This window comes from Trichomycterus rosablanca, chromosome 7 (genome assembly GCF_030014385.1).
Source record: "Trichomycterus rosablanca isolate fTriRos1 chromosome 7, fTriRos1.hap1, whole genome shotgun sequence".
Taxonomy (NCBI): domain Eukaryota; kingdom Metazoa; phylum Chordata; class Actinopteri; order Siluriformes; family Trichomycteridae; genus Trichomycterus; species Trichomycterus rosablanca.
The window spans coordinates 19,617,655-19,639,023 of record NC_085994.1 but is presented as its reverse complement, the minus strand read 5'-3'; the positions used below and the strand labels follow the sequence as shown (position 1 = coordinate 19,639,023).

At 38.9% G+C, this 21,369-nt stretch overlaps 1 protein-coding gene across 2 annotated transcripts in view; it reads right to left on the bottom strand.

The window, feature by feature from the left end:
- The window catches only part of phf19 (PHD finger protein 19), a 53,393-nt gene extending 34,629 nt beyond the window's left edge, over positions 1-18,764 (bottom strand). The window contains exons 1-7 of one of the 2 annotated variants that reach the window (XM_062998484.1): positions 18,680-18,764; positions 13,524-13,719; positions 9,406-9,487; positions 9,037-9,132; positions 6,277-6,371; positions 2,644-2,792; positions 2,268-2,363 (exon numbers count right to left, since the gene is read on the bottom strand). In XM_062998484.1, coding sequence (XP_062854554.1) covers positions 2,268-2,363; positions 2,644-2,792; positions 6,277-6,371; positions 9,037-9,132; positions 9,406-9,487; positions 13,524-13,697 — 692 coding nt within the window. In that variant the 5' untranslated portion in view covers positions 13,698-13,719; positions 18,680-18,764. Of the gene's footprint in view, positions 1-2,267; positions 2,364-2,643; positions 2,793-6,276; positions 6,372-9,036; positions 9,133-9,405; positions 9,488-13,523; positions 13,720-18,568 lie in introns of both variants that reach the window. The other variant, XM_062998483.1, reaches the window with a different exon arrangement.
- Positions 18,765-21,369: the final 2,605 nt, after the last annotated feature.

Sequence of the window (21,369 nt, the reverse complement as noted above, 5' to 3'; positions counted from 1 at the left end):
ATAGACCTTGCCGTGTGTGTAGGCTGAAACAAGAAAGGGTCTTCCCTAAACTGATGCTGCAAAATTGGAAGTACATAACTTCCTTTATATACTTGTTTTGTTTAAAACACATGCATTCAGAAATTAGCAGGGGTGTCCCAATACGTTTGTCCATATAGTGTATTTAGCACAGATCTAAAACAGCTTGTGTTTGGGATTGATTAAGTAATCTGAGACCACTCTTAAGAGTTTCAGTGTGCAATGTGGTTATTTTATAAAGCTGAATTAGATTTAATATATGCTGCAAATAGTTTTCCAATGAATTTGGATGGTTAGACAGGCATCTCTGATGAGGCAGTTTCAGAAACATAGCTCTTCCAGCTCTTAACAGCCTTGCCTTGCAAGATGTTTGAACAAAGACAAAGAGAAATCGGGACCTTCTAAATATTAATATGGGCACAGATCACTTACATGCCTCGTCAAACAAGCTCTACAGTCCAGTAAAAAAAAAAAAAAAAAAGTTTTTAAAAACCCATTTCCAGAGACGTTAATAAATTGCCTTTATTGGTCATATATATATACATATACAGATGTACAGTACAACAACATTCATTCTTTGCATTTCGCAGCTTGTTTGGAAGCTAGGGTCAGAGTGCAGGGTCAGCCACTGTACGGCCATTGGAGCAGAGAGGGTTAAGGACCTTGCTCAATGGCCCAACAGTGGCTGCATGGCAGAGCTGGCATTCGAACTCTCAACCTTTAAGTTGATAGCCCAAAGCTCTACCCACTAGGCTATCACTGTCATATGCTTCTGAGACAATTGTACTTTAAGCAGAGATCACAGTGGTTGTGTTCGAAAAGCTAGTGATCTCTCTACATAGACAGCATTTTACATCATCCTACGCACGCTCCCGAGAAATAGGCTGTTCGAAATCCTAGATGCCTTAATAAGCTGTCTAGTAAGGTATCTTAACATTTCAATGTTATTTTGACTCAAGAACGAGTGAGCATCGGAAGCAATCCCAGCATTCAGTGCGGCAGCTCTTCTCTCACAAAAAAAACATGGCTGACGGGTGCGGAAAAACGAACGGACTTATTTTCAAACGTAAATAAATTATTATAGATTTTTAACTTGTATAAACTTGCACAAGTGTTGTTTATTTGCAAGTTCGGGCTTGTCAGCGAATTGAACCGTTTTCGGTACACGAAGGGAGATGTTAGGTGACATGCTAGCGCGCTGTGCCACCACATCCCATTGGTTTGAATGGCAAGATGCTAAATGCGAAACCCGATGGAATCACTGTCTAAGCAGCGCGTTCGAATAGACCACTGAAGTCGTGTCATCATATTGTAGTCCACGCCATGTTGTTATGCCCATATTTGGTAACCCGGGTCTAACAGAAATTTTGAATGGGAAAAATGAACGAAGATTTCGCAAATTGCCTCTCTCGCATCCTGTAGTCATAAAAAATGTTCCAGAGCTGTTACGTTTTGTTTTATGGAGATTCTTCTGTCTATTATCACTGGATCTTCTGAATTATGAAGTCGTTAAAGAGTCAAAATATGAATATTGCTACATGTAAGCTAATGCTACTGCGCACTGAATTGATGTCACTACACTGGAAGCCTCTTGAATTTTTCTTTTCTTTTATAAGCCTCTTAAATAACCGCACGACGTAGCGCGATTCACCAGTGTAACAGTGGAGTGATATTCACAAGTTTTACTTTATATTTTTAGTAGCTAGCTACTTTAAAGTAGAAAGCGAGGATGGTCGGTTGTTACGCCTTTGGTTGTACTCAACAAAAGCGGGCTGCTCTTTCCGGCAATTCCATTGGTGTAATTCAGTGACGTCTAATTAATGCGCAGTAGCATAAGCTTTCGTGTAGCATTATTAGTATTACGATCCTTTAAAAACCTCGTAATTCAGAGGATCCAGTGATGTACAAGAGAAAAATGTACATAGGACAAAACGTACAGGGTTCCGAACATGTTTATTTAGCACAGGATAAGTTAGAGTTGATTTTTTTGAAAACCCCGTTCATTTTTCCTATAGGAAATCTGACTTAGACCCGGGTCTCCAAATATGGGCATAACGAGGACTACAGAATGACGCACGAATTCAGTGGTCTATAACCTGCCTTATAAGTCATTGACTTATTAAAATCCTCTCTAGTGAGGCAGCTGCTTATGTAGGCTTAAGTGTGCTTTGAACACACCCAGTGACTCTCTACTTTGAGGTATAATTCATTAGAAAAGCTGAACCTTTATAATGTGATTTGATACTTACCTATCTCCAAACATCATGGACTCTTGTAGACACTGTGTGCAAGCTTCATGAAACCACTGCTCACAGCGGAAACACTGCAGCATTTTTAGGTACCATCTAGAGGAGATGAAAGGAAAATATAATGGAAGCTAATGTTGTGATCTCATTAGTCAGGCAACAAACAACCACACGTCTAATAAATCAATGAAGAACTTCACAACTACAAACAGTGTGGAATGTCTTCGATTTAAAGATAAACCGACATGGGAGCAACTGTGCACACTAATTCACAGAGGAGAAAAAAAGTGAAAAGAGAAAACCAAGAGAAGAAAATAAAATAGAAATGGGTGAAAAACAGACGTTAAAAGGCAGACAGATGACTATTTAATGCTCTCACTCTCCAGGTCCACCGCAGTAGCAGTAGCACTGTTGGTGGTTGGTGCGATGAAGTGAGTCCCACTCCAGTTCCTCAGTGTTGTAGGTAAGCACCTGCTTCATAGCCTGCAGTGCTTTGGCTATGGGACCCTTTTTCAGCGCACCCCCTTTCTGCCAGAAAGAGAAACATACACATCAACAACTTGAAGCCAAAGCTGTACTATTAGAACTTTTCCAGAGCAGTAAATAAATGATCTTTCTTTGTATATTGGGAATTTGACATTTGAACTTAAATTTGTAAGTTCAAACCTGTAACCACACGTTTTGTCATGAATGTAACCCCTGTTACAGGCAATGTTGTATCTTTGGACTGTGCCAAGAAACTGGAGCACCCAGAGGAAGCCCACACAGACACAGAGAGAACATGAAAAGACAAGGATCATCTGGGAATTGAACCCAGGACCTTTTATTTATTTATTTATTTATTAGGATTTTAAGGTCATGTTTTACACACTTTGGTTACATTCATGACAAACGGTAGTTACTCATTACACAAGATTCATCAGTTCACAAGTTTTTAATGTCAAACACAGTCATGGACAATTTAGCATCTCCAATTCACCTCACTTGCATGTCTTTGGACTGTGGGAGGAAACCGGAGTTCCTGAGGAAACCCACACAGACATGGGGAGAACATGCAAAGGTAGCAGAGTTAAGAATGCTCACAAAGCTTAACTCGATAATCAAAAACCATTCACACCCACTTCATGCCCTGGAGGTGTTTCGACAGAGCACCTTCAGTCAGACTGAATCCTACAGGAAATCTTTCCTCACAACCACAATCAGACTGTTCAACAATTCATAATAATTTAAAATAATTCATAATAATTTATAATAAATAGCTAAATTTTGTATGCTATGCATGCACCATAACATCAATGTTTACATATAAACACCTAATAAATACCTACATTTTTGTATGCTGTGCATGCACCATAAGACTATTGTTTACATGTATATAGAATCTTACTGTACATTTTTATTGCTTGTTTTTTATACCGTTAGTGAATGCTGTATGTATGTAAGGAGTTGTTTGTTGTATTATGTGAGCTGATGTAACAAAGAAATTTCCTGCAAAGGATCAATAAAGTATCCATCCATCCATCCATACATCCATCTATCTATCCATCCATCCATCCTATCTATCTTACCTATCCATTAGGGGTGTAACGATACACTCTGCTCACGATTCGATTCGATTCACGATTCTGAGTTCACGATTCGATTTTCTCACGATTTTTTCTGAAGTGTAAACAGTGCAAAACAATGCACATTTTCTTGTACATTTTTAAGCCAAAAAAAAACTTCAGTCCCCTGCAATTTAAAGGTAATTACCAAGAACAGAGTACTTTACTGTAACCTACTAACAGGTTTATCAAATTTAAAATTACTTATCGCCATCTTAAATTGAAAATCAAAGTAATCAAACATGCTCATTGAGCTGAGCTGAGTCTTTAAACTGATTTTTTGTTGTTTAAACTAATTTATTACCAAATTACATGTATAATGAAATACTAATGTAAAAAACATTTTATTAAATGTTTATTATTTAAATGGCTTTATTTATATACTTAACGTGGAACAGAGTGCCACAACAATAAATTATAAAATACAAAAAAGACCCATCTCAATTAGACAAAAAGGTCTGATTGTGTATATTATTTGTAAATTTGCATCTACAGTGGAACAACACAACATCAACAAAGTATCACTCAACAAAATATAAATGAAAATGTGCAAAACAAAAAGCAGCATCCAGGTGACAGTATTTGTAAGTATTTAGTGAAGATTGGCATTCAGAAAAACCAAGGAGCTCATCTTTAAGGGGTTGATCTGGTTTCTCCTTTCTGTTATGATCTGCCCTGTTTTAGAAAAGATTCTATCTGAGGGGACAGATGTTGCTACAGTACACAGTGACATGTATAAGATGTGGGTAGACTGAACACTTGGTCTCCCACCAGCTCAGTGGGTCTGAACTGTTTCCTGTCACTCATTTTCCTCACCTTTCCAGCGTGTAATGTCTGGCTATGTAAAGCGCTCTGTAAAACTTTTTTCTGTAAAACTACGCTCTGTAAATCAAGTTCTCTCTCTCTCTCTCCCTCCCTCCTGTTCGTGTGCTCGCTGTCCGTGTGTGTGTGTGTGTGTGTGTGTGTGTATGTAACCCCTCCCCTCCTGCTCAGTGTAAATCAATCACGTGCGGCTTTAACAGAAAAAACCCCGGAAAAAACACGAATCGGCTCCCTATGAGGAGCCGGATCCCGTCGTTTACTTTAAGAGCCGACTAAGAGCCAGATTGTTTGCGACCGACCCCTCACTAATAAATTACGGAACGCACGTGCAATCGCGAAGATGTCCACGATGCACATCGCTACATTTTTGCATCGTTTCACGATGCATCGTTACACCCCTACTATCCATCCATCCATCCATCCATCCATCCATCCATCCATCCATTTATCCATCCATCTATGCAAACTCCCCCAGGACCTTTTTGCTGTAAGGTAACAGTGCTACCCACCAAGCCACCTGCATGATCTTTGGATACCAAAGAATGAGAAATGGACAGTCAAAATACATCCTGCGGTTCTAGTTTCTATTCCAAAAAGCAGGCTTTCGGTTAGTCTGGTGATCTAAAAAAAAAAAAACTAAAAACATTCAGACTTTTTCATGCCAAATATAGGATTACATGAAATCGTTACCCTGACAACTTATGCTCTGTTACCTTGGTGGAAAATATACTAGATCCTCAATTTTTAGCCATTAGTAATGCACATAATGCTTATTACCACAGATCATTTTCATTTATTCACATAATTAAAAACGGAAAAACACTTTTACTTAAAACGTATACTGTGCAAAGTCTAAGAACCGCAACATTTTGATTATACATATTCATGTAAAACACTTTTGTAGAACACAAGAAATATTCAGTAAAAAGTATTTATAAATTGGCCGCTCAGGTGGCGCAGCGGTAAAAACACAAGCTGGAACCAGAGCTGGGATCTCGAATACATCGTATCGAATCTCAGCTCTGCCTACCATCTAAGGCTGAGCGGCCACATGAACAACGATTGGCCTGTTGTTCAGATTTGGGCGGGACTAAGCCGGATGGGGTCTCTCTCCCATGACTGGTGCAATTACGACCTCTGCTGGCTGATTGACGGCGCCAGCACAAAGATGAGAAAAGAGTGCTCTCGGGGTGTGTCCTCTTTGTACACAATGCTGAGCTGCACTGCACTCAACAAACTGCGGGTGATAAAATGCATATGGCATGCTGCCCACGTGTCGGGGGGGCGTGGGTTAGCTTCGTTCTCCTCAATCAGAGCAGGGATCGGCATCGGTGGAGAAAAAGCATGATGCAATCAGGCAATTGGATTCGCTAAAACGGAGAAAAGGGGGAGAAAATGCATAAACAAAAAAAAAAAGTATTTATAAATTAAATCTGCAAATAAAATGTTAAAGTTTAAAGTACGCTGTAATATTTATTTAATGCTGGTACTGCAAGACTTCTGTATGTGGTTGTATATGAAGTTAGAAGATTTGGACAGAAGCAAAGACCAGAAGAAAATTGAAAAGCACTGCAGCACAAACTTACTCTGACAGCAAGAGCAAAAATGCACTTCCTGCAGAACCATGGTGATAGGTCAGCTGAGCTCTCCACCAGTGGGATGTGGCACAGCTGGTGGTACCCTGTCAAAAGCAGATGATCACAGTTCAGATAAATTTTAGATTACATATAGCCAGGAATGGCTTGGTGTAGAAGACACTGTATTATAACTTTAAAAGTTGAAAAGTTAACCATATTATGAAGTATATACACTCTGAACAGGCATAACATTATGACCACCTTCCTAATATTGTGTTGGTCCCATTTTGATGCCAAAACAGCCCTGACCCATCGACGCAGATCCTGTAACTCCTGTAAGTTGTGAGGTGGAGCCTTCATGGATCGGACTTGTTTGTCCAGCACATCCCACAGATGCTTCATTGGATTGAGATCTCAGGAATCTGGAGGCCAACTCAACACCTCAAACTGGTTGTTCTGCTTCTCAAACCATTCCGGAACCATTTTTGCTTTGTGGCAGGGCGCATTATCCTGCTAAAGGAGACCACAGCCATCAGGGAATACCGTTTCCATGAAAGGGCGTACATGGTCTGTGTACAACAATGCTTAGGTAGGTGGTACGTGTCAAAGTAACATTCACGTGGATGGCAGGACCCAAGGTTTCCCAGCAGAACATTGCTCAAAGCATCACACTGCCTCCGCCGGCTTGCCTTCTTCCCATAGTGCATGCTGGTGCCATGTGTTCCCCAGGTAAGCGTCGCAACGCACCCGGCCATCCACGCTCCCCACGTGCATCAGTGAGCCTTGGCCTCCCATGACCCTGTCGCCGGTTTACCACTGTTCCTTCCTTGGACCCCTTTTGATAGATACTGACCACTGCAGACCGGGAACACCCCACAAGAGCTGCAGTTTTGGAGATGCTCTGACCCAGTTGTCTAGCCATCACAATTTGGCCCTTGTCAAACTCGCTCAAATCCTTACGCTCACCCATTTTCCTGCTTCTAACACATCAACTTAGATGTGTAGGATTAAATATTCACTTGCTGCCTAATATATCCCACCCACTAACAGATGCCATGATGAAAAGATAATCAGTGTTATTCACTTCACCTCTCAGTGGTCATAATGTTATACCTGGTCGGTGTATATAAAACAATAATTAGGCAAAAAAAATCTCAAATTTATCATTAATACCAGCATAAGTAATGGTACATCATTCAGATCTCCTTTTTATTATACTTTTCACAATTTACCATCAAGCCCTTATACTACTACACTCCCGATGTAGGTAGGGTTGGTTTTAATTTTCTGTCAACAGTCGATTCGATTATTAGAGAACCAGTAATATTATTATTTAGAAATAATGGTACAAAACTATATTACTTTTTCTATTGACCAGGAATCCAAGATGTGTTCTTATAACACGTTAAAATTTTCATCGCGATTAAAAAAATGAATCGAGAATACAATTTTTAATCAAGCGATTTGTATTGGGCTGTGTTTGTGCCACTTTAAACATACGTCACTGTGGTGAATTGCGCTGCTTGAACACAGCAACATTGTGTTTACACTGTGTAGCGATAACACGGGTCTTTTTCCAGTTTGGGGTCGTGAGTTACAAATTACTCGAGCTGCTGCTGCTACATATTGCGTAATATGTAGGGGTGTTTCGACTAATCATTTCTGTTTTCAAAAAGCGTGAGAAATCACCACTAGACAAAATTACAGTTATTAATTAACGCTTCAATATCATCTTTGGTCAAAGCATGAATTTGTCTCGTCAGGTAACTGCACGCACGGATACGCGTTACAGGCAAAATGAGCTCAGACAAGTTTATTTCAGAGGAATTTGGATGAAAAGCTCATGGACTGTACACGTCATGGAACATTACAAACACTGGTGTTAAATGGATCGCAATGGACTGTAGACGCTTTAACACAGTTAACGATGTGGGTGTACATGACGTTATACGTGTTGCATCTAGAAATGGTTCATATTAGTACCCTGAGTGCCTGTTTTCAGTGGCAGGGTTATGAACAGAAAAAGATCCTCACTTTTGTCAGATAATGTGAAAAGACTTGTCATTTTAAATAACTGGCTGAAAGATGGGTAGCTGTTAACAACCCTATATAGGCATTGGCTGGCTTTCTAAAAATAATTTAGAATTAATAATTTTATCATAAATTTCTTATTGGTAAACATGTTCTTGCAATAAAAATGTGCATAACTGCTCAAATTTTGCTTTGTTATCTTTGCAATAGATTAATCGCGATTAATTTGGTTCTTTAATCATGATTAATCAGCCCTGGTTCTTATACCTTTACACATCAGCCTTCAGTAAAAAGGTTTTTTTTTTTTTTTTTTTTTCTTTTCTTTTTAATTGAATTGAATTTCCTGGAAATAGTTTTTACATAATAAGGCATTTAGTGAGCTTTGACCAAAGGTAACTTTCCACATACACTGTCATTATTTCTAAGACTATTCCACTTTAAAAAAAGAAAAAAATACTTCATGACTAATGTACTAGAAATTCTATCATCCACTACATGACCTAAAACTCAATTCATGTTGCACTGCAGGTTTACAAGTGCTCATTGACAGAGACTTTTAAAAGCCATTTCACCTATTTAAACTTAAAGTTTAATGTGGAAACTTGCAAATTCACCAAAATAAGCTAATCATAGTCATTAGGTATTGTGACGGTGTTTACGGCTATTTCGAAATTCCTATACATAAAAGCTGGGTCAAAACCTTTCCGCTTAGCATATCACTGCTTAAAAGTGACTCACCAATTCCACATTTCCCACAGATTAGGATTTTATTTTCCGACACCATAGCCATCTCCGAGCACAAAGAGCACTCGGGCTCTTCTCCAGGTATCCCGGCTGAGTTCCACAAAAACCACACAGCATAGCATAATTAGATATTTCATATCTGACCGTGCGCACACACACAACATGAAACACAAATAAAACATCAGCATGTTGAGATCAACGGGGTTACATTTACTCACTGGATTTAATAAAGCAGTAATTAGTGTGAAGGCATTACATGAAATTAAAGTGACAGGTCGGATGTATGCTGTGTGGCAACGGCAAGTCTAAAGCATCGTATGAGAGCAGAGTGTCACTGGGAAAGAATTAATAGACGCAACCTACCGTGCTGTATGTCTTTCCAGAGCACCCAGAATTTGGAGTTGTCTTCAAATGTGACAAAGCAGCTCTGCTTTGAAGAGCTTACCTATATCACATAAAGGAAAACACAATGATTCATTGCAATGATGACATAATTATTAATTGTATATGTTAAAGATACAGTTTGAATATTACATAACTGATTAAACACACACACACACGCATAGTAGAAGGGCTTAAACCCTTAAATCAGCAAGACCTGCATCTTATCCTTTGAGTGAGGAAGAACAGCACTGAGGAGGAGCACTGCCAGAGCCCTACATAATGACCTTCTGTGGGCTACTGGTGTGCATTTTTCTGAACAGTGTCAGAAACAGAGTCCATGCGGGTGGCATGAGGGCCTAGTCTCCTCTATAGGGACCTGTGCTCATAGCCCAGCATTGTGCAGCTCGATTCACCAGAAAGCACAAAAATTGGCAGGTCTGCTATTGACACCCTGTTCACTTCACAGATGAGGGCAGGTTCACACTGAGCACACTACAAGGAAAAAAGTGGAGATGCTGTGGTGAACAATATGCTGCATGCAACACCAGCCAGCAGGGCTGGTTTGGTGGTGGGTCAGTGATGGTCTGGGAAGGCATATCCTTGAGGGGTCACAAAGTTCTATGTGATAGCCAATGGTGCACTGACTGCTGTTAGATACTGGGATGAAATCCTCAGTCACCATCAGACCTTTCACTGGTGCAGTAGCCCTGGGTTCCTCCCAGTGCAGAACAATGCCTGGCGTAGGCAGTTCCTGAATAACAAAGGCATTGATGTCATTGACCAGTCCTAACACTCCCATGACCTCTGGGATGTTTATATGTGTGTACACAAAATTATTGGGACTCACCTCTTAGAATGGGTCATTCTAAAATGCTCAGTAAATTCGACTGTGGTACTGTAATACAATGCCACCTTTGCAAAAAGTCAGTTTGACAAATTTCTTTCCTCAAAATATTTCACAACCAATATACTTTACAGAATCCAGGACCGACAGACCAAAAAAAACCCTGTTGAGTAAGCCAAGGGCAACAGGGGAAAGAAAAACTCCCTTAAAATTACAGGAAGAAACCTTGAGAGTGACCTTGAAAGTAATATCGAGGGCTGGGCGATATATCGAGATTTTATAAAATATTGATATATTTTCATACGCGATATAAGATAAGACAATATCATCTATATCAATATAGATGTTGCGTTCCAGTTAGATCCGACAGTTCGTCTTTCTCTTCTCCCAGTTTGTCTCTGCACATGTTCACCTGCCCCGCCTCTCTCCCTCACTGAACACAACTCGCTCCTCCCCACCGCCTTTCTGCCCTCAGAACACATTTCTGTAAGTAAAACTCTCATGATAGCATGGAGACGGTGGAGGAGCTGCTTAGTAAAAAGAATAATAATGGCTCAGTTATTTGGAGATGGTTCGGATTCAGTGGTGGAGAAGTGTCAGGTGAGCAGCAGAATAATGTATTCTGTAGAGAATGCTGAAAACAAGACAAAAGGTTCCAGCTCCGTGTACCTTTGGTCATTCGTTTTTCACTTCAAATCATAAAGTTGAAAAACAAAAAATGAGTCGTTATTCGTTTCAAAAAACAATATTGGAAAACGGAAATAAACATACAAGCGCATGCACGCGCTGACATGCACGTATTTACTTTATATATAAACGTTTATACTGGATGATCGCCCGACGTCCGACACGTCATTTATTTATTTATCTTGTATTATAGTATTTCTTGTTCTTGGCCAATAAACAACCAAAAATGAATAAAATTGCACAAACTAACTCTGCAGTAAACAAGGAGCAAACAGCAATTAAACAACAAATAAATCTGTTAAATAATAATAAAGTGCATGAAGAAGAACGCTGATTAAAATGCATTAAATGTTGTAATAGTTACACAGTAACATGAACGATTAGTTCTGCCTGTATTACAGAACTGAGTTCTATAAGGTAAAAAAAAAATATATATATATTAATGTAAATGTTATTTTACATTAATATATGTATTAATGTAAAATAATACATATATTATTTTACATGTAGGGGGGGGTCTTTGTTACTACCTTATGGGATGAAAAAATATCGAGATATATATCGTATATCGTGGTTCAGCAAAAAAATATCGAGATATTACTTTTGATCCATATCGCCCAGCCCTACTAAGAGGTGTAGAAAATAATTTACATTCAAAAAAATTATATGCTTCTAAGGTTATGCTTCACAGTTCCAAGTGTGACCATGTGAACGATGTTTGTTTATTAGGATTTTAACGTCATGTTTTACACTTTTGGTTACATTCATGACAAGAAACGGTAGTTACTCGTTACACAATGTTCATCAGTTCACAAGGTTATATCAACCACAGTCATGGACAATTTAGTGTCTCCAATTCACCTCACTTGCATGTCTTTGGATTTTGTTCGTTTGTTTTTGTAACACCATGTTGTCATATGTATGACATTCACGGCAGGAATCGGTGTTTCATGCATGTCTTTGGACCGTGGGAGGAAACCGGAGCACCCGGAGTAAACCCACGCAGACACGGGGAGAACATGCGAATTCCACACAGAAAGGACCCAGACCGCCCCACCTGGGGATCGAACCCAGGATCTTCTTGCTGTGAGGCGACAGTGCTACCCACTTAGCCACCATGTCGCCCTGTGCACTATGTAGAGGCTATTAAGAAATACTTTGATGAAGTTTGGTGTGAAGGAACTTTTAATTCTAACTCTTACCCAACACTAATGACAAGGAAATGAGACTTGTTTTACAACCTTTAAGCTAGGGCTGGGCGATATGGATCAAAAATTATATCTCGATATATTTTAGCTGAATGGCGATATACGATATATATCTCGATATCTTTTCATCCCATAAGGTAATAACAACAAGACACTTCTGAGACAAAGCTACATGTTCCAAATACTAAATACCAAAAAATTTTACAGGCACTTTTATTAATATTCATGCTGGGGAAGCTTCACACAGGAACTATTTTTCCTTAAAAAAAAAAAAGAGCTATTCTAAGAAAAAGTTTGTTGTTTTCTAACGTCTCGGCTGTTGTGTAATGTGAATTACAAATATATTGTCTGGCCCTTTAAGAATGTTAAGTGTACTATAGGGCACAGGGAGCGAGTGTGTAGGGAAGGTATCAGAATTTATCTGATCACGACCACGTACAACATCCAGTACAGAAATCACTCCCCACAATGTTTGATTTTTACAGATAGAGCAAATACATGCACATCACATATACAAACACACAAGTCAGAACAACAGGAGACGCACCGTTACGTTATTATTACTTTCTCAATACGTGCATACACTGTTTATATATAAAGTAAACACGTGCATGTCAGCGCGTGCATGCGCTTGTGTTTGTTTATTTCCGTTTTCCAATATTGGTTTTTAAAATGAATAACGACTCGTTTTCTTGTTTTTCAACTTTGGGATTTGAAGTGAAAAACGAATGACCAAAGGTACACGGAGCTGGAACCTTTTGTCTGGACTTGTTTTTGGCTTTCTCTACAGAATACATTATTCCGCTGCTCATCTGACACTTTGAATCCGAACCATCTCCAAATAATTGAGCCATTATTATTTTTTTTTACTAAGCAGCTCCTCCACCGTCTCCATGCTATCATGAGAGTTTTACTTACAGAAATGTGTTCTGAGGGCAGAAAGAATTGGCGGTGGGGAGGGGCGAGTTGTGTTCAGTGAGGGAGAGAGGCGGGGCGAGTTGTGTTCAGTGAGGGAGAGAGGCGGGGCAGGTGAACATGTGCAGAGACAAACTGGGAGAAGAGAAAGACGAACTGTCGGATTTAACTGGAACGTAACATCTATATCGATATATGCGATATTGTCTTATCTTATATCGTGTATGAAAATATATCGATATTTTACAAAATCTCGATATATCGCCCAGCCCTACTTTAAGCCTATTTCTGAAACTAATACGTACATATTAGATGCATTAAAAGCTTCATTATAAACCAAATCCCTTTTAAGTACCACTACTAGACAATATAGACGGCTGTAAAACAAAATGAACACACTTGCATATTTGGCTGTGCCTCATTGCTCAGTGACACCGACTCACCCTTTGAATCTTGCCCAAGTAGTAAAGGCCATCAGACCAGCGGCAGAGCACGTACTGCCCGACAGTCAGCTTGCTCTCTAGATCATCACAGGTTGTGTCATGCTTGGGCAGCAGCTGTCCTGCCTCTAGCTCTTCCACAGACAGGTAGCCATCCCGGCACGCGCCCTCCAACATCCTTAACACTCTTCTATATGTTCTAGGGTAAAACAATCACAAACAAAAACACAAAGGGTTAAAAAAAGTTTACACATTTTCTTGCCATTTCCTTTTATACTTCCCTTTGAAAGAATACGTAGAGAACCTCAATTTCTTATTTCTTTTGCAAATGATGCATTTTGTCTTTCAGCTGCTGTTATTTAGGGCTCTCCACATTTTTTGGCAGATGCCCTTCTTTGTCTTGACTTGGGAATGGCAGTGAGAGCACCAAGTGCACCTCCCAATGAGTAGCCCAGCCCCCCCCCCCTTCCACCAAAACCGATATTCAAACTTCGTATCTCAGCAAGAGCGGCCTAGCGTGACTACCCCTGCAAATGATGCATTAATGCAAGCTTAAGCGTTTCTGTAATGAAGTAAATTATGATAATCGGCTTAAGCTAGCTTTTCTGAAGCTTAAAATCCAAATACTGTACATTAAACATTACAGCGTTCCTTCAAAATTCAACCCAGAAAGCACATTCGATATATAAATCTAAATTATTATAACCTCTCATTGACCTCTTTATTGCAGATTGACAGTCTTTTTACATCTTATTTACATCAAGTTAATCACTCAGCTCACACACATAAAAGCAATACAAAGTACCTGGCACCTGCTGCTGGTTTTTGTAAGGTGAAAGGACAGCATCACAGCTAATGACCAGAGGCTGTAGATAATGATCCTCCTACACATATTGATGTGTGGCACCCACTCAACAACATGCTCCACCATGCCACTTTTATTATTATTATTATTATTATTACTATTATGCTAATGTTGCAATTCATTTGGCTGAGTGTTAACACATACCAACGAGATAGAAATGCCATGGCATGTACACTGATCAGCCATAACATTAAAACCACCTCCTTGTTTCTACACTCACTGTCCATTTTATCAGCTTCACTTACCATATAGAAGCACTTTGTAGTTCTACAATTACTGACTGTAGTCTATCTATTTCTCTACATATCTTTTTAGCCTGCTTTTACTCTGTTCTTCAATGGTCAGGACCCCCACAGGACCACCACAGAGCAGGTCTTATTTAGGTGGTGGATCATTCTCAGTACTGCAGTGACACTGACATGGTGGTGGTGTGTTAGTGTGTGTTGTGTTGGTATGAGTGGATCAGACACAGCAGCGCTGCTGGAGTTTTTAAATACTGTGTCCACTCACTGTCCACTCTATTAGACACTCTTACCTAGTTGGTCCACCTTGTAGATGTAAAGTCAGAGACGATCGCTCATCTATTGCTGCTGTTTGAGTTGGTCATCTTCTAGACCTTCATCAGTGGTCACAGGACGCTGCCCACGGGGCGCTGTTGGCTGGATATATTTTTGGTGTTTAAAAACTCAATCAGCGCTGCTGTGTCTTATCCACTCATACCAGCACAACACACACTAACACACCACCACCACGTCAGCGTCACTGCAGTACTGAGAATGATCCACCACCCGAATAATACCTTCTCTGTAGTGGTCCTGGGAGAGTCCTGACCACAGTCAGTAATTGTAGAACTACAAAGTGCTTCTATATGGTAAGTGGAGCTGATAAAATGGACAGTGAGGACAAGGAGGTGGTTTTAATATTATGGCTGATCGGTGTATGTATGCATCCTTAATAACCTTAGATTGATTTGAGCAAGAGGGGAATACATGTGGCACCTGGAGGTAGCCGTCTACTTAAGGTCCTTATTAAACATTATTATGGGTTTTAAATGTAAAAGGCTACTTCATTATATGCAACCTAAGCCTTGTAGCTTCAAGCAAAATTATAAAAGCAAAAGTTGTACATCAAACACGCTGTGCTGATCTGACTACCTTTTAAGCGGGCTTGAAACCGTAAATTTCATTTTTACTCACAACTGTTTCTTCAATTCACAGGTGTGCTATATTTTGTCTTTTTTAAACCCGCATGCAAAAAGGGACAAAAAAATTGTGGCAAGAGCTAATGACATCTAAATGCCACAAACGGTCAACTTAGTCAGTTTCATTTAATTTGCGCATACAAAACAGAGAGAACGCACCAGATACGTGCAGCAGGGACTGTAAGATGAGTCAAAGTCGGGCAGCAGTGAGTGATATAGAGAGCAGCTTGGTTTCAATAAGGAAATCAAACATACAAACTGATCCTGGTTCAGTCTTTCAAACAGATCAGTGTGTTAAAACTATATGCAATGAGTATCCTTTAGGGTTTCCAAATTCAGTAGTGGCTCAGAAGTTTTGACTCTGGGCTAGTGATTGTATGATGATAACTGCTTGAGAACAACCACAGATAAAGATCTTTCTTTTTCTCCATTTGATCCTTTCAGCTGCTCACATCACAAGACTCTAAGAACAATGGTGTTCACATTTTACAAGCTATCTAGCTACGTCTGATTAAATTTTCTGAAACCTTATAAAATCGTTGTGACATCCAAAGGCTCAGCCAAACAGTTTTTGCTAGCTTGAACTTGCTTGCACACTGCACAGCAAACTCCATATAATTCAACCACAATTCAGCCATGTCACATCCTGCAAAATGATATGACATCAGATTCATGTAACATACTGTCACAGCCTGCAAGTGGCATACAACATAAGCCTAGGCAAAAAAAACTTAACCCTTACTGCTCAGATGTATGATTCAATTGCATCCTGCCAGAGTGAATCCAGGGTCTATCCCTGTAATGAACTGCATGAAAATACCCAGACCAGGACACGAGTTCATTAAGAAGCACCATACACACTTATATTGAATCACTCACAGAATACCTAGAGGAAACAAAAACATTGGAAGGACATTCCAAACTCCAAACAGACAGTGAATATAAACTTAGAGACCCAATTTTAAATTATTTATTTTTTTATTTTATTTATTAGCACAATTTTTGGGCTCCTCAGTTAGTTTCCATAAAATCAATTTGTTGAGCTTAGCAAATGGATAAAGTTACAGTAGCCCATCCCAATCTAGTCGTATGCAATTACCCGATTGCATTATGCTCTCTCTCTACTGATGCTGATCTCCACTTCTGATCGAGGAGAGCGAGACTGACACACGTCCCCTCCGTGAGCACTAGCCAACTGCATCTTTTCACCTGCATGAGGCGAGTTCATATGCGGATCAGCTTTGTGTATGGAGAGCCACACCCTGATCAACACATTATTTTTCGATTCTGTGCAGGTGCCATCAACCAGTCAGCAGAAGTCGTAATTGCATCAGTTATGAGGTCCCTATCCGGCTTCCCACCCTGTACGAACAACAGCCACTCGTCGTTCATGTAGCTGCCCAGCCCAGCCGGATAGCAGGCCAAAATTACAGTAGGTTGTACAGTAAGTACCCATGTTTGCAATGTTTGAATTTGTGACTAGGAAAAAACTTAGCAGTGAATGGCTCTTACAACCATGTCAATAATCTAACTGAAATAAGGAATGTAAACGAACCAGCCTAGACCTTTGTTTGTCTGGCAATGTTTTGTCATACTTTTGACTCTTGCTTTGCTTATACCATTACAACTAAAAATATTATCCAGTGCAAATTTAACCAAGTTTATTTGACATGTATTGTAACTGTCTGACTGTAAACGATGCTTAATTATTAGTTTAATTATAATTTAAAAATAACTGACCATTTCAGTACTTGTGACTGTACTTGTATATTATTATTATTAATTTATTAGGATTTTAACATCATGTTTTACACTCTGGTTACATTCATGACAATACGGTAGTTACTCATTACACAAGATTCATCAGATCACAAGTTTAATATCAAACACAGTCATGGACAATTTTGTATTTACAATTCACCTCACTTGCATGTCTTTGGACTGCGGGAGGAAACCGGAGCACCCGGAGGAAACCCACACAGACACGGGAAGAACTGACCCGGACCGCCACACCTGGGGATCGAACCCAGGACCTTCTTGCTGCGAGGCGAGCGCTACCCACTATTAGTAAAAGCAACTATAAAATAATTCATCGAATAAGTCATCATTTATTGACCAACAGGTTTGTTTTTGGACAGCTGAAAACCAGAAATCCCACAAGCAGAGACCCTGAAGCTGTGTAGAGCTGTGTCATGCCATGCTTATTCTTATTATTACTACTACAATGATTCTGACTAAGAAGCAGTGGAGTTTAAATCAGTGATTAATCAGTTATACATGGGCCACACAGCTCCAGGGTCCTGGGTTCATAACTCTGCCTTCAGCCCATGAGTTTCTTCCCACCTTCCAAAAAAAATATAAATTCCATGTGTTGTACTTCTCAGGGTTTACTTGAGACAATGCATTTTTGCACACTATTTCTATTTATATGCAGACAATGCACATACTGGGAAAAAGTAAAACAACATATAATACATGTGGCATAAGATCTTGCACTGGGCAGTTCATACTTGATGCAAACATTAGAATTACATGATGCATACATACAATGCCGAATGAAAATAGTAAGTTGAAAATGACAACACAGTTCCAGAACTGGGTGACCACCTTTTAAGATATATAAACTTGGAATATGTAACTGTCCTATGCATTTGTTGTTGGCATTAGTGCTATATTTAAGCAACAGTTAAGTTAGCAAATAGCACTAGTTGCAATTAAGCTAGCGCTGCAGCTAACGGGCTCGTACTGTTTGTTTTCCATTTCAAAGTCAGCACCCCATTTTCAAACTTTTGGGAACGCACGACAAACTTTTAATGCACTTTAAAGCCGAGCAGTGATGCCACTTCTATTTCATGCGTGCTTTCAGTAAAATGCAAACCATAAAGCCATGTTATACAGTCAGTAATGCGAGTTATAGTAGTAAACACAATCTCAGTACAGTAGCGCGTTTACAGTAAGAAGCGTCAGTTTGAACTGACTTACAGTTAGCCTGTTAGCTGATGCTCTACTCCAAACTCCGTTATGTCTCGTTACCCTTTAGCTTTTTCTCTCTCCCTGCAGGTTCAAGTTCTCGTAAGCCGCAAGTCCACTTACATATAGATACTTCCATTCGCTGCAATAAAGTTTTTCGAGGTCAGCAGGACGAGCAGCGCTCAAATCCTGTCTGTGAGAGTCGCCATCTTTTCAGCTTTTCCCGCGAACGGTTTACGTTCTGCTTATGTAATTAACATAGCTCACTCCGTCACTGCCCGGCCGCGCTCCAAACCGAGCAGTGCAGAGCTGAGCATACGCGAATGTAGGGCGCAACCGGAGTTACCATGGATACCATATGAGGCGCACTTAAGAAATGTTGAACGCGTTTTGGAACACAGCCGTGCTCAGTACCGCCATGTACGTACATAACATGTAGGTCGATTTTTTTACAACTTTATTAAACAAGACATATTACATAAGATTACAACAAATACACAATGAAAATTTGATAATAATTAACTAAAAATTGCTCGAGGTAATAAAATAATAGAAATAAAATATACTTAAAATAAAAAAATAAAAATAACAGGCAGGAATTTATAAATAATACAATTTAATGATTTATAAACATTAAACAAGACATATTACATAAGATTACAACAAATACACAATGAAAATTAAATAATAATTAACTAAAAATTGCTCGAGGTAATAAAATAATAGAAATAAAATATACTTAAAATTAAAAAATAAAAATAACAGGCAGGAATTTATAAATAATACAATTTAATGATTTATAAACATTAAACAAGACATATTACATAAGATTACAACAAATACACAATGAAAATTAAATAATAATTAACAAAAAATTGCTCGAGGTAATAAAATAATAGAAATAAAATATACTTAAAATTAAAAAATAAAAATAAAAATAACAAGCAGGAATTTATAAACAATCCAATTTAATGATTTATAAACATTAAGGAAGAGAGAAGTTTTTAAGCAGTGTTAAGGAGTTTTAATGTATTAATGTAAGAAATAAAGGACGCATTAAAAGTGTTGAAATTTGGTCTATTATTCATAAATGTACATTTTGATCAGTGTATGTACATTTACATTTACGACTTACAGTACTGTGACAGTATACAGTCTAAGCAATTGAGGGTTAAGGGCCGTGCTCAAGGGCCCAACAGTTGCAGCCTGGCAGCAGTGTGACCAGTAGTGGGTTGAACCAGCAACCGTTTGATTACTAGTCCAGTACCATAACCTCTAGGCTACAACTACCCTACAATGAATGTGATATTTGGATAATATTAAGAGAAGGTTGACAGCATAAATCCCGTCTGAATTCAATATATCACTTTTAATTATAATAATTAATATTATAAAAATATAATTCAATCATTTATTAAATTTTTATTTTACATTTACATTTTCAGCATTTAGCAGAGAATTTCATCCAAAGTGACTTACAATTGTGACAGTATACAATCTAAGCAATTGAGGGTTAAGAGCCTTGCTCAAGGGCCCAACAGTTGCAACCTGGCAGAGGTGAGGCTTGAACCCACAACCCTCTGATTACTAGTCCAGTACCTTAACCACCAGGCTACAGCTGCCCACAATTTTATAATTGTGGTTAATTTTCCTATAAAAAATATAGGTTAAATTCAGTAGTTTAGTATAGATGAGTAATTACAGCTCTGAGTTTATTAGTTAAATCATGTTTATAGTGTCACCAAAAGTTATTTACACACATATACACAATGTAAAATATACATATGTAGGACTACACATACATGCATATACACTACATACAATTTTTGCCATTTTAAAGTGTTCTACATCACGTTGTGTTCATACATTGATTTCATTTATTTATTTATTTATTTTAGTTGTTTATTTAAACTAGCTGTTTCAAAATTACAAATAATGCAAGCACTAATAAAATAATAGCTGCTAACTTACACCTCATATGCAATGAATGAAAAATGCCAAATCCTGTTTTCATATTTTTCGTCAGTGCATATACAATGAATGTAATTATATCACTTCTACAGTGGATTTAAAAAAAATATTCAGGCCGCTCAGGTGATGCAGTGGTAAAACACGCTAGCACACCAAAGCTGGGATTTCATTGTATCGAATCTGCCATCCGGCTGGGCTGGGCGGCAAACATGAACAAGATTGGCTTTTGTTCAGGGATCGGAACTGCAATTACAACCTCTGCTGGCTGATTGATGGCGCCTGCACAGAGTTGGGGAATAATGCTGATCAGGGTGTGGCTCTCCATGCACAAAGCTGGTCCGCATATGAACTCGCAGTGTGCAGGTGAAAAGAGGCAGTCGATACTGCTCACGTGTCGGAGGGGGTGTGGGTCAGTTGCGAAGCTCCTCAGTCAGCAGTGGAGGGTTGTATCGGTGGAGGTGAAGCGTAACGCAACCAGGGTAATTGGACACGACTCGATTAGGGGAGGAAATTGGGGGGAAAAAAGGGAGAAAAAGAGAAAAAATATTCAGACCTCTTATAGATTTAAGTGTGTGCCATCCTCAAGGATAATAAAATCAAACAGGATGCACCTGACCACAACTGTCAAATGTCAAGCAAAGGGTCTCAATATGTATGTAAATGAGAATATTTAAGTTTAAAAAAAATTTACTTAATGTACATTATGGTGGATTAAATGTAGCTTGATGAGTAAAAAGGCTATTATATCATTTTAAAATTATATCCACAACACAAAGTTTGTTAAGTCAAGGGATCTGAATATTTTGAGAATCCAGTGTATATGTAATCAATTAAGCTGTGGC